Source organism: Nuphar pumila, chromosome 7 (genome assembly GCF_984573655.1).
Source record: "Nuphar pumila chromosome 7, dmNupPumi1.hap1.1, whole genome shotgun sequence".
Taxonomy (NCBI): domain Eukaryota; kingdom Viridiplantae; phylum Streptophyta; class Magnoliopsida; order Nymphaeales; family Nymphaeaceae; genus Nuphar; species Nuphar pumila.
In genome coordinates, this window is record NC_143255.1 from 92,055,118 (window position 1) to 92,071,055 (window position 15,938).

The 15,938-nt window shown below is 41.0% G+C and overlaps 2 protein-coding genes across 3 annotated transcripts; one reads left to right on the forward strand and one right to left on the reverse strand.

The window, feature by feature from the left end:
- The first annotated feature begins 3,891 nt into the window (after nt 1–3,891).
- LOC149832476 (xyloglucan endotransglucosylase protein 6-like) lies at nt 3,892–7,569 on the forward strand. The gene is made up of 4 exons (XM_090012469.1): nt 3,892–3,982; nt 4,377–4,477; nt 5,964–6,157; nt 7,176–7,569. Exons 1-4 carry the CDS (start codon nt 3,934–3,936, stop codon nt 7,567–7,569), a joined length of 738 nt encoding a protein of 245 aa, XP_089868595.1. The 5' UTR covers nt 3,892–3,933.
- Nucleotides 7,570–8,516: 947 nt separating this feature from the next.
- Nucleotides 8,517–15,029, reverse strand: LOC149832477 (delta(24)-sterol reductase). 2 transcript variants are annotated; one of them, XM_090014520.1, is made up of 3 exons: nt 14,656–15,029; nt 9,865–11,128; nt 8,517–9,159 (listed from the first exon to the last, which is right to left on the reverse strand). In XM_090014520.1, the coding sequence occupies exons 2-3, from the start codon at nt 11,110–11,112 to the stop codon at nt 8,704–8,706; spliced, it is 1,704 nt and encodes a 567-aa protein (XP_089870646.1). In that variant the 5' UTR covers nt 11,113–11,128; nt 14,656–15,029; the 3' UTR covers nt 8,517–8,703. The 2 variants fall into 2 exon arrangements, with proteins under 2 accessions (XP_089870646.1, XP_089870647.1); XM_090014521.1 differs by having other exon boundaries at nt 14,661–14,980.
- Nucleotides 15,030–15,938: the final 909 nt, after the last annotated feature.

Sequence of the window (15,938 nt, forward strand, 5' to 3'; positions counted from 1 at the left end):
AATAAACGGGTTAGGCGGGTGGGTCAACCCGCCAACCCGTCTGCCCGACCCGTCAACCCGCCAACCCGACCCATCAACCTGACCCGCCAACCTGCCTACCTGCCAACCCGATCCGTCAACCAACCCGTTTACCCGACCCAACCCATTTATTAAATGGGTTGGCGGGTCGTGTCGGGTTACCCGTTTATTAAACGGGTCAGGTTCGTGTTTGCCACAGCCGACCCGTTTAATAAACGGGTCGGGTTCGGGTTGAGGTATGCTGACACGCCAACCCGACCCGCCAACCCGACCCGATTGCCACCCCTACTAGAAACCCGCATGGGATTTTTGCCGACAACCAACGCAAAAAAGAATCTGGAAAATCACAGTAACTCGACACGAGTGGTGTCGGTCACAGGAGATTCGCCCAGACCCGATACAGGTTTGGATCCAATCTGTGAACCGATCTGGTTCAAAACCTTGACCCGATTCGGTTTACTACCTGATCCGAAACGAGTCTGGTCTGATACAATTCCCAAAACTGGATTGGAAAATGTATCAGACCGGTTCGGATTCCAGAACCCCGATTCAGCTTGAGTGAACCAAAAACTGATTCTGTTTCAAGAACAGAATTGGTCTGTCTGAGCTAGCAAAGCAGCCTGTTTTCCCATCTCTATTTATCCTTATACAGAGATGGAGGAGCAAACCGTAGAGGTCCAGAAAAGCTCTAGCTCTGATACTAATTGTTGGGTCAAATCAACCCTAGAGACTAAAACAATTGGTACATGCATTCTGTACTAAAACATAAAATACAGAGAAACAGAAAATGCATGTACTTGATGTTTGTGTCATTTCTCGATGATGAAACTCGAACGTCTGAATGAAGCGGGAGAGTCTTCTCCTCTAGTTTTTTCTGCCTTAGGTGAGTCACGACACAAGATGAAAAGAATAGAGCAGGGAACCTAACCGTATGTAAAAATCTCTGATCACCAATTCTGGAAAACCTTTAGAGAATCGGATGAACTGCATGCAAGTTCATTTATAAGATTTTCTCGTAACTGATTAACAGAAACAGATAAGCCCATGACTAAATGGGACTTATACCTATTTCAAATCGCCGCATATTTAACATCCATAACCATTAGTTAGAGAAAATGGATCTGGATTCGATCCAAATCCAAAAAGATCCTATTCAAATCCAAAATACTAACATTAACTTCTAATAGAATCCAATCTGGTTTTGAGACTAATCCAAACTAGATAACTATAGCATGAACTGCCATTGCGCATCCCATTAAAAGAGTAAATCCAAAGACGCTAGCTTTCCATGCAAGAAACAGCAGACTGTTTTCTTACTGTTTCATGCTAATCTAAGGGCATGTTTGGAACTGAGAAAAAGGTAGGAAAAATAAAGGCAAGAAAGAAAAAAGTAGGAATTTTATGACCGTTCTAAATGAGAGAAATTTTCTTTGATAGAATTTTTCTAAAAAGTATAATTTTTTATAGAAAACATTCCTCCAACTAAGGGTGGAAGAATGTTTCCTACCAAGAGAAAATTTTATATTTGAAGCTCTCTCTCATCTCCATCTTCCTCCCACCCACCATTTTCAGGTCTCTCGATCTGAGAAAGAGAGCCCTCTCTTTCTTTCGTCTCTTCGCCCTCACTGGATTAGGTAACAAAAAATCTATTTCGGTCCTCGTTTTTTTCTGTTTTTGATGCCTTGAGTGTGAAGTTTTTCGAGTCTTCTCCTCAGATTTTTCTGTAAACTCTAGAAGGGTTTTGTTTAGGAATCTTCGTTATGTTGAGTTCATTACCAATTGAAAAATGCATTAGGCATCTACATTGAGTTGTTTCGCTGTCTTCGTATTGTTTCGGTCAAATATGTAATCGGTGAGAAGGATTGGCGAATAAAGATGACAGGACAACTTATGACGACTGGGTTTTCGGAAGGCTTCACTGGTTTCTTTTGTTTTTATTATCTGACTATTTTTTTATAATGGATGTTGGTAGTGAAATGCGATTTTGGACGAATTAGACAATATCAAACAGAATAATCTTTGTCACAGTTTTTATTAGTTCAACTCCCCATGAAGAGGATGCTAGTTTTCATCGTGAAAGGGCAGTGTTCGTGTGATGACTATCTTCGGGCTTGGCCTTTGGCATCTTGAACTATTTAGTAAGATTTGGAACACCTGTAAACCAGCAAAGTGGTTATCCTTTTATTTTTATGCGCTTTTGAGAAGGAGACCACCAAATTTTGAGTGCTAATTTTGTGTCAATTTTGAATGAATTCATTTTTTTAATATTTTTTATTTTATTTTTCTCATGCTACACAAACAAGTGAAAATTTTTCAAATGATCATATCAAAACTGCTCGTAGGCAAATTCTTTTTTATATAAGAATTTTTCATGCTTCTCAACGTCAACTAAGAGGACAATGATTGAAAGGAGACTGCATGGAATTTTATTCCCACCCTGGAGCTGGAGGCCATCCCACTGGTGTAGAAAGCTTAGTTAATTTACTGGTACCATTATTAGTTTACGCTTTGCATCATCACCTACAAAGCATTTGAAAAACAAAAGCTACATCACTACTTGAGCCACATTTATCCTTCTTTTCTATATATATATATATATAGATAGATAGATAGAGATAGAGAGAGAGAGAGAGGCATAAAACCCTAAATATATAGTAGATTGGTCACACCCTAGTCGTCCATAATGGAATCTTTTGCTTGAATTGTATATGCATTTTGCAAGCATGCGCGCATGTGTATGCTCATTTGAGACTCTGTGGAGGACTAAACAAATCCATAAGTTACACGCCACTAACAATGCGTTAAGAAGTCTTTGAGATGAACTCAACAAGAACTCTATAATATTGGATAGAACCCAATCATTAAGGTGTCACCAGGAACCTATATCTCATTAGGATAATGCCACTCTTCTGCAGTGCAGTGTATTTCTTTTTTTGTTTACAAGACCTACGATTTTTGTTTGGGCATCACGCAAAAAATGACTAAGATCACTATTTTTTTTTTTATAGTCAAGCTGGGGTTAGGCAGACCCCTATATGTTCATTAAAACAATATTTGTTTTGATTTACACAAAAAATCACCCTTCTGTCAAAGGGTTCCAGTCTTAGGGTGATCTTTCCAAGTCTTGGTCATTCCCTTTCTAAGATCACGAATTTCACTACTAGAAAATTTGGTGGCAAGTTAAACTAGAGTTAACGCTAAAGGCATTCTTGGCTTGCAAAACGTGAACATTGTTCATGAACTTGAAAGTGTGTCAGTTAGGTTGAAGTGTCTCCTGTTGCGGATAGAAATGTAAGTTTGTGAACCTTCCACCGATCGTACATTGGCTGGCCTTCAGTTGGTAAAACCTTTAAGAGCTCCTCTACTCACCGGGGGAGTACACCCAGCTTAACCCCACCAGTGGGCTTCGTTCGAACTTGTGACATCCAGTCAACTTGGTGACATTCACAAGTCACTCCTACCGGATGAGCACAGCCCTTGTGGGCAGGTAAATAACCTACTAAACTTAATTAATTATAAAAAATAAAAAAAAACTCTTGAACAGTCCAAGGGATGATGACGTCATCACTGGACGAGTGGAGGACAGCTTAAAGGATTCCGTGGGCGAGTTAGCCCCGTCCACCAATAGTGCCATCCACATCATCACGTGTAATGACGTGGCATTTCTCACACGTGGCACGTGACGTAGACAAATCACGCCTATATATTTCGCTTGCTTGAAGAGAGAATGGTGCAACGTTGTGTGCTTGTGTGGAGCCATTGGAAGGGAGGGGAAGAGAGATGGGGAGTGTTAGGGTGGTGAAGCCCTCAGAGTTAGTGCTGTACATGACTGCCGTACTGCTGTGTTTGTGCTTGTCGCCGGTGGGCTCCACCGGGTTTGACGAGCTTTTCCAGCCGAGCTGGGCGCCCGATCATATGGTGTACGATGGGGACCTGATCAAGCTCGAGCTGGACAATTCCTCTGGTTGGTGCTACTCTCTCTCTCTCTCTCTAGGCTCTCATATTTCACAATATAGGCACTGAAACGTTCTACATCATTACCATTACCATTACAATTATATAGCGCTCTCTCTCTCTCTCTCTCTCATGGGGAATAATAGAATTTCCATTTGCATTGGCAAACATAAGAGCTCGTGGCATCTGCAATCAACAAAAACGGATCTTCATTCTTTTAAAAAAGAAGGAAAAGGATCTTCTTACTTTTGTGTGGGTGTGTGATAAAGTGCCAAGCCTTTTCGCCATCCACCATTTTCTACGTTGCTTCTTTTTAACCAATATTATTGTTAAGCATACTTGCTTATTAAGCATGGCTTAAGAAACTAGGCCTCTGATGATACTGCTGTTGTTGTTATTTGAAGGTTGTGGATTTGCTTCGAAAAGCAAATATCTTTTTGGCAGCACCACAGTTCAGATAAAGCTCATTGAAGGTGACTCTGCTGGAACGGTGACTGCATTCTATGTAAGATTAATCGCCACTCAATATCTCAATTCTCTTCTCTGCATTTGCTTTTAGACTTTCTTTAACTGCTTAACGTCATCCCCTACGCAAGCCGAAGGTGGTGACTCCCCGGAGGCGAGGGGTAAGCCCTCGGAGTTTTAAGTACAGCAGGCAGAGCCAGTACGACTAGATCTATGATCTTAGCCGAGGTGGTTTCCTCGAGTAAAAATAAGAAAAAACAGCTTTTTTTTCTAACTTGCCAATAATTTCATCCAAACCCGGATCCATCAGATAAATGGGATTTTGATCAATGAATTTTAGTTGTTCTAGACTTGGCAAAGTGACCTTGACCGAAGGTAAAGAGGTTTTCATTTGCATTTTGCCTATATACGAAAACGGGAGTTCATTTTCAGCAATGTCACAAATATCGTTTTCGATGAAAATCTTGGCGGGGAAAATCTGATGGTAAATATAACCCTTTTTTTAGAAAATATCTTGACAATATCGGCATACATAAATTATGTGAAAGATGCAATCCTAAAGAAATTATAACATGTAAAAAAAATATTGTATTTGTGTTGAGATCAGGATAAAAATGCGATAATTTCAAAATAGGTGATGTTTTGAGAATATCATGTTTTCTGTTTTTGGACATGAATCAGCCTTTCAGAATATCACGATTAAGATCATGATATTTTCAGAATATTGTTGATATTTGTGACATATATTTGCAGACCTGTTTCACCACTAAGGAGCCAAGATATTTTTCAAGTGGACTTGAACCCATCTGTTTAGATTCTGTGGGATCCAGCTAAAGTGTATGTAATGCATTCGGATTCCGATCCACCAGGATCCAGCCCAGTTATAGCTTATTTATGGCACACTGGAAAGTCCAAAGTTTGCACAATGTGGGCATACCTGCTGTCAACGTGTCGGATATACAACCCATTAGGGTGCACCAAACCTACCAATAACAAGCAGCCAGGGTCGGGTTTGTGACAAGCTTAGGTTTGGGTCAACAAAGCGAAATTGCAAATCCGATCCGTATATTTCAAAGAGCTTCTAAAATGTGTATATTTGCTAAAAAAAATACAAATAAAATGCTCTGCCAAGCCTAGCCGGGTTGGATATCTGACAAAACATAAATCATACCAAACCCACATATTAATTACTTGGGTCGAGTTCAGGTTGGCGTTTTCTATGCCCATACCTGGGTATTTGGTTTTAGGTTGGGTTGGGTGCATGATACAAACCCGATCCATTGACAACCCTACCTAAGAATATCAAACATGATTGGCATCATATCCTCTGAGATCTCCTTTGTTCACAATGTGACCCAAGAATTAATCAGGTTCTATATGTAACATAACTGTCAATAATTTAAGAATTGGCAGATATGCAGTTTGCTCCTTTGCTCTTCCTCCATGCACATAGATTAATCATAGAACTTCAATTTAAGTCCATGGAATAATTTTGATACTGGTACATGGAAAAAATGAAAATGCAGATGTCATCGGATGGTCAAGAACACGACGAGCTTGACTTCGAATTTCTCGGCAACATTTCCGGCCAACCGTATATAGTTCAGACCAATATATACATCAACGGCACTGGAAACAGAGAGCAGCGCCACTACCTATGGTTCGACCCTACAAAGGATTTCCACTCTTACTCATTCCTGTGGAATAGACATCAAATTCTGTAATGGCCGAACCACACCTGATGCATTGCTTTACCTTGTTCATGTTTGGAAAGTAGGTATTGGGCAGAATTGCAGTTCTGCTTGCACCACTAGTTTATATGAGCTGTTGGTGGCATAGTAGTAGGGGGCTTAGCTGCTAGACGGGTGGTCAGGGTTCTATTTCCATGGGCGTCAAGCCTTGCATATAAGAGGCAAGGGTATTATGTGCCTTGATAGTGCCAAAGCAAGGTCACTCCCTAGGGGGCCAGGGATGTGTCACAGGTTTACACCATCGGGAAAGTGACCGTAAGTGCAGAAGTAATAGACAGCCAAACTAGGTCTCTGATCCCGGGGGTGGTTTCCCCGTTGCTCAGAGAAAAAAAAAACTAGTTTGAACACGGTTTATTATTACTTAACAAGCTTATCTCAGCAATGCGCAGCTAAGCAAACACGTTTTCATGTTTGGCTGGGGAAGCCTATTTTTATGAGTTGAACAAGCTCTTCACGAGATGAAGAAATAGGGATTCATCCAATTTCTCAGCAAATTGGTCTGACATTCAACCACCAGGGTGCACCCAAACCCACCCAAAAAACAAGCTTGCACTCGGATTCAGGTTAGGGTTTGGGTTATGCCCGATTGAGAAAATCACATCCCACATCCCAACTACATTATTTCAATTTTTTTTGTTATAAAAATATATAAGAAAACACTCGAGTTGACCTGGTCAGGTCAGGTATCCAGCAAAAATCACATCCCAAGCCTGATCCACATGTTAATTGGTACAGGCTCAAATCCATCCGAATAAATTTCGGATTGGTATTTTTTATGTCCATACCCACATATCAGGGCTTAGATTGGGTTGGATATGATATCCGAGCCTGACCCGTTGACATCCCTAGTCAGCGTGATTTTGAAAGGATCCAGCATTTTTTGTTTTCGAGGAAAAAATGGATGTCATTTTATTGTTACAAAACTGGATCTAGCACGGTATGGTAAATGAATTTACTGACTTTGTACCGATCACATGCAACTCTCAGGTTCATGGTGGACAGAATTCCGATCCGAGCATTAACAAACCAGCCCGTGACCGGACTTCCTTTCCCTGAAAACCAACCAATGTCAGTATATGGATCAGTGTGGAACGCTGATGACTGGGCCACACAAGGAGGGAGGGTGAAGACCAACTGGAGCAACGCTCCCTTCGTGTCTGAATTCCAGGGATTTGAGATTGATGCTTGCAAAATCTTGCCAGAGTCCGGTGATTCCCCAGCAAAGTGCACAGATGGATCCGGGTCTTGGTGGGACCAGCCAGCTATGGCCGTGCTAAGCCCGCACCAGGTGCGCCAGCTAAAGTGGGTGCGCAAAAGATACATGGTCTATGACTACTGCAGTGACGCTGCACGTTTTGTTGTAAAACCATCCGAATGCTAAGGCTCAGTGACCATGAAATCTCTCTCTCTCTCTCTCTCTCTCTCTCTCTCTCTCTCTCTCTCTCTCTCTCTCTCTCACACACACACACACACACACACCAAGGAGTCATCGACCACTGGCCATGTCCCTGAATCTGAGCCAACCAATGCGCCACTAGGGTCCCAACTGATAGGGGTGCAAATGGATCGGATAAGAGTTGTATCAGGTTTGGTTGGAATCAATACCCGAATTGTATGAGATGAATCTGAATAGGGATGCAAACAGCTCGGATTTCGGATCCCAAAATACATTGGGAAGTCGGATTGGTTCGGATCCAGGAAAGGCTTCCTGAATCCGACCAGTTTGCAACCCTAAATCTGAATACGAATCTGGATTGGAATGACATCCAATAAAGTAAAGTTGAAACAAGACCTTGCATTTACATGGTAATAACAAATGCAGTAAAAGGAATCGTGGAAACAGACGTTCTACATGTAAGAATCCCAAAAGGACTTAATCTGGCTCATCGAGGCACGGCCAATTTCATGATCCCTACCACCAACCAAACCTACCATGAATTCAGCCAACGGTTCGTGTAATGCCAATAATGAGTAGGAAAGATTCACCCCTACCAAATTGTCCCCCAGTGTCACAGAACAATGGCAAGGGCTGGTAAACCAGCTGAATGAACCGAGCTTTAATTGTTGAAGAATGGATTACTCTCACAATGAACCAAGCCAAACCAGAGCTCATGACAAGCCCAAGCTAGACGAACCAAGCAGGCTCATTTGAAAAAAAAACATGAACTACATCCGAGAGCTGTAGTGTCCAGAGCCCTGTCTCTAAAACAACCAATTGGCTGGCGAACGGTTCTCATGACAATCTGTTGTGCAAGAAAACAAAACACCATCTAAACGAAAAGCAGGGGGAACAGTTTCAACAGAACCGGAAAGCATGGAGCAGAGATAGGTTCAGATATTTCATGCAATAGAAGCAAGATGGAATTATCAAGTCTGACCGGCCAAAAAGCAAGGAGAAAAGGGGTTCAAACAGATACAGCAGAAGCCAACTAGAAAAGCAAAAAAGGGAGAGAGATGACACTCAAGAGGATGAAGATCCAACCACAAAATTCATGTATCCTGGACAGGGAAAGAATCAGTCGGCCGGCTGATCGATCTCTGCATACGGTGTATCCAGCTGCTGCTGCTCCGCTTCCTGGACCTCCTTCTCCGTCTTCCTCCCCTTCTTTGACTTGTAGTAGACGCTCATGAAGGTGCCCACAGCTCCATACTTCCTCCGGCACTTCTCATAGTGGGTAGCATCAAACATTCGCCAAAAGTTCTTCTCAGTCAGCTCAGAGACGGCGTACTGCGGCTGGTAGCAGCTGTTCTCTATCAGCCATAATTCCATGCGGCGCACCGCTTCTGCTCCATCGAATTCTTCTCCTCGAAAAACAGGTCCAGGTGCATAGTAGACACCCACATCCGTGAACATCTGAGCGTAGTCAGTGTCTCCTTGCCTGCGATAGTGCTCAAAACCATGCTCAGGGTAGACCATGGTCTTCACCGGAAGCTTGAACAACCTATGCGGGCACAGCCAGATGGGGTACACCTGAGCCAATAGAGAATCTTAGACCAAGGCATGGCCGGCTGGATGCGGTGTAGCAGGGAAAATTTTGTTTCACTTTGTACATGAAAAAAAGAACCCATCTAAACCACCATCGATAACATCGTTACAAATACCACACAGGTTTTGAAAATCACAACATTTTCCTGAGATTTTCACAAGGTAATGAAATCCCAAACATATCACAAAAATTGCAAAATCTTGCATATTTCCGATATATCATGGTATTATTGTGATTTTAATGATTCTTTATTTGTTTTCTCTATAATTTTGAACCATATACCGAGATTTTCCCAATATTTTCCTGATAAAACAACTTTATTTCATGATTTTCCCTTGCTGATAGACCTAGAACGACATTTATGGCTACTATGATCAGCGAAAGGGACGCATTTCACTAGATTCAAGACCAAAAACAACAAAACGATAAGTATGCAAATTCGAGATATGGCAGAAAGAAAACCATATTTCAAAGAAACCAACTTCAGTGACATGATATTCTCTAATGAATCACAAATTTTAAGAAACCAAATTTTGTGTCAACATTTTGCGCGACATGAAAATAGAAGGCATTACTTGTCTCACGCCAGATAAATGAAGGAGAAAAACAATAATTGGAAAAAGATCAGAAAATCAGATACCAGAAAAGAAAGGAAGAGGCAATTGCTGAAACAAAGACTAGAAATTTACCTCCATCTCCCGGTGAACCCACTCAAGGGCAGGCCCCACTTTGTATAGAGGAACCAGCATGTCCTGAATCACATGCATTTCATGGTAATAGTTCCTAATAGCTTCACCCTGGGTGGCCTTGAGAAGTGAAACCTTGGGGGGCATGAGCCATCCAAGAGTCCATCTGAACCACCATTGATCCGCGAACGGGAGGATTAGCTTTCCTTCCCAATACAAACAACGAGTGTGCCTGTGATAATACTCCCTAGTTGGAATATACTCCACAAACTCACCCCTTTTTAGAGCCGTCTGTGCGTGCTGGTAAAACCATGGCTTGAACCACCATCCAACACAATTGATCACATTCCCCTTCTTCTTAGCTTCCTCTTTGGATGCATACCTTCCAGTCATAAACACACCTTCTGTGGGTGAATAAATCATGGCTTCGACAAAATCAGGAACCTTTGCAGGGTTGTCTTGATCACCATCTCTGGGTGCAAACGAATCTGCATAAGCCTGAGCAAGCTCCTGCAGATTCCCCACGACTGGTTTATATGTTAGCCTCATGTATTCCTTTACGGGAATAAGTTTAATTTCTGCTGAAACCAAGAGTCCTAGTGTTCCCTGAGACCACGGAATTGCATAGAAAAGGTCAGAGTACTCATTGTCCTTTGTAGCTCTGACCAATCGCCCATCCGCTAGCACAATTTCATAAGCAACAACTGTATCAGAAAAGAGGCCATAAACATGTGAGCTTCCTTCAATGCCATACCCGTTGATAAGACCTCCAACAGTGAGATCATCAAGCTCTGCAACTACAGCGAGTGAAAGGTTCATGGGGACGGTTGCCCTTGTAATCTGACCCATATTGACCAGCGGCTCAACGCGTGCTATCATCCTTTCTTTATCAATCTCAAGAATGTTTCTGAATGCAGAAAGATCAACCTCAAAATGCCGAGCACGTTTGTAGTCAACATTTCTCATGCCAACTGCAATCCACGGTTTCCTAGCTGTGCACACAAGGCCATCTTTTGATGGATTCCTCTGCTTCAAACGATTCACCACTTTCTTCACATTTTCGTCATGCTCCTTCTGCCGGCGCTTGTAGGACTTCCATTCAGATCTCACATCTCCTAGATAGGTGAGAAAGTAGATGGTAAAGGAAATGGGAAGAACCACAAATATGACAATGATCCAACGGACTTTGACAAAGTAGTCCACCCAAATCTTCTTCCTCTTTGGGCGCAGTGGCTTCTCCAAATCAGACATCCTGGCAGATTGTGGGCTATAAAAAAACAAAAGCAGAAGACTATGTCAAACATTAAGCGTTAGGTTATGTGACAGATTCTAGCTCTAAGATAAAGGCTGTTCAGGTTTTTTCTCACAATGCATTTCTTGAAAGGAAGAAAAGGAAGCCAGTGTGCAGCAAAAAGCCCAAGAAGTCAAGCAGAACTCAGTAAGGGCCTGTTTGTTTCATGCCACGCTGGCAATCCTTCCAACCACGGATGAAACAACACCAAAAGGTACACAGGAGAAGTCCACGCTGTCCCTAGTGGCCCCCAGCTTTTCTCGCTTCCTCATTTCCCATGAAAATCCCTTCACACCACCCGGTGAGAAAGGAATTTTCAAGGAAAAGCTGAGCTGGCTTAGAATATCATGTGATTCCCGTGAAAGAGCATTCCCTTCCATGGGTATGAAACATACGGACCCTAGAAGTGACTACATATCCAAAGATGACCATCACTTCTTTGTTATAATTTACACCCAAAAAATATGAACATCAAATCCAGTAGAAGCAAACTCCACTAAAGAAGCCAGTCTCAGAAACTACTACTCCGTCGATCCTAATCTTGGTCCACATGATTGTAAACAAGTCGATGAGGTCAATCAAGGTCAAAACCCGACCTTCAGGAACCTTTGAGAGATGCTGGTTCAGATTCATTCTGATGTACTGCAGGCTGACAGGGACAGAGTCCAGTCAAGCAGGTGAGCATGAATTTCATTGTCATAGTAGCATGTTTCTCAAAACTTAAATAAGAAAATGTAGACAAAGTAAACAATCTACTATGACATTTTTAATTAGAAAAGGATGAGAAGACCAACAAAAAGAAAATCCCCAAAATTATGAGGGCAAGTCATTAAGCACACTGCCAGCAAACTGGGAAAAAGAAATGGTAGCAAGACTACAAACTCTTAAGTACACAAAGGCATAAAATCAATGACTGATCGATGAAGAAAAAAACTAGATATAAATCACAATCTTAAAGGTACAGGACAAGATGTGGCTAACTTTGTGCAGTTTCCTACCAAGAACAGCAGATCCCTGTAGAAAAAAATTCCAAGGGATACTCTTCTCATGAATCAGATTTCCAAAAATAAACAGACTTGTGAACTAATAAAAAAAGAAAAATTGAAGTTGAAATTAGGCGCCTATAGAACACTAGATCAGGCACCACGGGGACCTATCCCTGCTTCCTGTAGGTCAAATCAATATTTAGAGACAGATCGACTCTCACTGTAATAGCCCAAAACAAGTCTCAACCATAAATCCGACAAACAGTCAGAAACAAAGCAACATCCAAACAAGAATACCCAAGAAAAACTGAAATTTCATTGAACTTTACACATTAGGTTTGAACCAATGTCACAAACCTCAGTATTGGAAAAATCTCAAAAATCTCGTGATATTAAAACTTTTTTGTTTTTATGGAAACTCTCAAATAAATTACCAGCATCTATAAATATTAAGAGTATAAAACAACAATTAAAGTATACAACTACAAATAAGAACACAACAAGTGTTTTGTGGCATTAGTATCATGATAAAAAGTGATATGTTCAAAATAGGCAAAATTTTGAAAACCCGCTAAGAAGATCATGATATTTTCAAAAATATGATCCACATTGGTTACACAGGTGACAACTTGGATGTGAATAGTAGCTTTTCTTAGTATAAATAAATAAAAGAACAAGTGATGAAGCAATAAATCAAGAGACTAACACTCAAACTAAGCAACATGAAAGCTCTCTTTTTGGTCCGTAAGTCAAAACCACTTAAAATGAAGACGGATACCCAAAATCAGAGGTTATGTGAAGAAAATGTTAAACCACTTAAAAAGAGCAACATTGTCCAGGTAGATCATATATAAAGCAACGAGCAAATACACCACTTGCAAGAAACTCGCCAGGTAGAACGGAATTTCAAATGTTGCTTAGTATGGAAGAGAAAGAGAACAGATTAGACCGCACAGTTCAAGATGATAAATCAAGACACATTTGGAATAGAATGGAATGAAACTACTCAAGATTACCATATCAGACTAACGAAAATGGATAAACTTAAATAGAGATCGACTGGAGAAAGAAACTCTAAGAAGCTTCAAATCCCATCTTACTTCACAACATTTTCAAAAGTCGATGGATTAGATTCAGGTAAGTTGAAAATTCTTGTTTAAATGGATACGAGACCAACAACAGGGAGATAAGGTTATAAAATGTTAATTCGGAGTTTGAAGCACTCCAAATTTTTCCTTTTTTTTCAAACATCAAAAAACAGGTTTCATAGAAACCTAACAAAGGAGAGCAAAAACCCCAGATCAAGAAACTGTAAACGGAAGAAGCACACAAAAATAAAGCAGACCGTTCTGAGCATGACTCGAAAACTCCTTTTCCTACCAGGAAACCAAAAACCACAAAACTATAGAACCTAAAACTCGAGCAGAGGGTAATATCTTGAGCCACATTATCTCAGAAAATGAAAGTTAACCATTAACAAGAGAAAAACAGAGAAACAACTGACGAAGAAGGTCAACTCACAGAAGGAAACATGCAAAATATACAGAAAATGAAAAGATCGCAAATATAAAACTCCAGACTTCAAGCCAAACATGAAGATTCATATTTCACACAGTGAAATACCATTCTCTGGATCGACCACGAAATAGAAATCATAAACTCCATACAAAGGAAGAATGGCTAAGAACATCATCCACTTTAAGGTCATCATGAAACGAAAGTGAAACCTCGGGAATCAGCAAGCAAGAAACAACAAAGGTATCGCCAGACAACAACCCCAAATTGGAAGGCGAAGTGCTAAAATACAAGCGAAAACTCAAAAGCTTTCAACATTCTCCACACGAAAGACACATATTTCCAAAAGCAGAGTCGATCCAGAAAGGAGACACTAGAAATAGTGCTGAAAATCCATATTCACCTGCATCGAAGGCAAAAACACTGAGATTCAAAAGAAAAGAACTCAGATTTTCACTCACGTTCTCAAAGGAAGCGAACATGAAGCTCAAACGCACAAAGATTCCCTCAAACGGACTAGATCCAATCATCCAAGAAAGAAACTCTAAAATAAAACACAAAACTGTTCCCGCAGAGAGAAACACGGATTTTCTTGAGAATAGACCAGCGGAAGACCGAGAAACACCCAAAAGGTCCACAGAAAGCAGATTTCTTTTGAAAACTCACGAAAACTTAAAACTTTTTTACTCGCATTCGTCATATCAAACGAGCAGAAACCTCAAAAGCAGAGAGAAATCTGAAAGGAGGCCCGATTCAAAAGGAAACACTAAAAAATGCCGCTCTTTCTTTCTCATCGAAACTCCAGGCCAATGTTTTCAAAGAAAAACTAACCAGAGAAGAGAAAACACTAAACCATGGCTTCTGGGCCAAGAGCGAACATCAAAAGCAGAGAGATATCCAAAAAGAAGGCCCGATTGAAAAATCTAACCAGTAACCAGAGAATAGAAAAACTCTAAACCCTAGAAGATAACTGGAAGTAAGAGCGATGCTGTAAGCACGGACCTCACCGTAAGCGAAGGCAATGCTCGAAGAAGAAGGAGGTCGACGGAAAACAGCCACTAGGCGTGCGGCATTGCCGAGCGAACTGCCTGGAGAGCGATGCGTGAAGAGAGCTGCAGGCCTCCGATTTATAGAGACGGAGGGCATATACCGAGGAGCGATCTACCTGAAAGTTTTTATTTTTTCGAGTGTTTCCCTCTCTCTCTATCTCTCTCTCCCTTTCCTCCCCGACCTCTCGCTGGACCTCACGTTGCGAGAATCAGTGAGGCACGTGGTGGCTTCAAAAATGAACCCCGAGAGAGAGAGAGAGAGATGGTACGAGTGGTCCAGTCTGACCTCCATGAGAAATCATTTTTACCTCCATTTAAGAGGAAATCATTTTTTTCCAGTTTCAGACAAAAGATAAGGCCTCTTACTTTTTTTTTCAATCACACCCTCGGAAAAAAAGCCAAATACGAGGGAGCACCATCAAATTGCCAAAATTTTATTTCATGAGATTTTTTTGTTTATTTTCACAACGACACCCTTCCTTTTAGGAGTGCACACGCACTGCCCAATGCTCACACTCATCCACGTTAAACGTAGAGCCTCTTTCTTTTGTAAGGGTGGGCATTGGGCCAAGCCAGTTTGGAGCTTGGTCCATCGGGTTTTAAGTGTGGCCCGGCTCATTTGCTAATAGACTCGGTTTTGGAACAAGCTCGAGTTTGAAGAACAGCTCATGACTAGGCCCATCGGCCAATGAGCCAAATGTGAAGTGGGTCGAGTTCGACCTGACTCAAACTCATTTGTAGGTTAATTTTAATAAAATTATTAAATTAATTAGATAAATATTAATGGTTTTTAAGTTATTATGCAATTAGTTATTTTAAAAAAATATATATATTATTAAAAAATTAATAGATAGCTCAGGCCAATCGGCCGGCCTAGTAACCTGTGGGCCAACCCAAGCTCGATCCATGCATATAACGAGTCGGTTTAAGTTTGATAGCTAACCAACATGGGCCTAAAACCTTAACCCAAACCTGTCCGATAGCAAGGGCCGGCCAAAAGGTAATAAATTAAAAGGGTTATCCACCCTTATTCTTTGTCAGTAGAATCAAAAAGTAATTAACTAAAAAAAATTGTACAATTTGAGTTTCTCCTAAACTTTCTACTCATTGGGAAAAATAGTTTTGTGGACCTTTATGTAAATTTGCATTGGCAGAGTGAATCTCTCACTCAATAAAAGATAAACCCGTTTATTTTTTTCATTATTAAAATACCTTAAAATGGAAAAAAATCTCTCT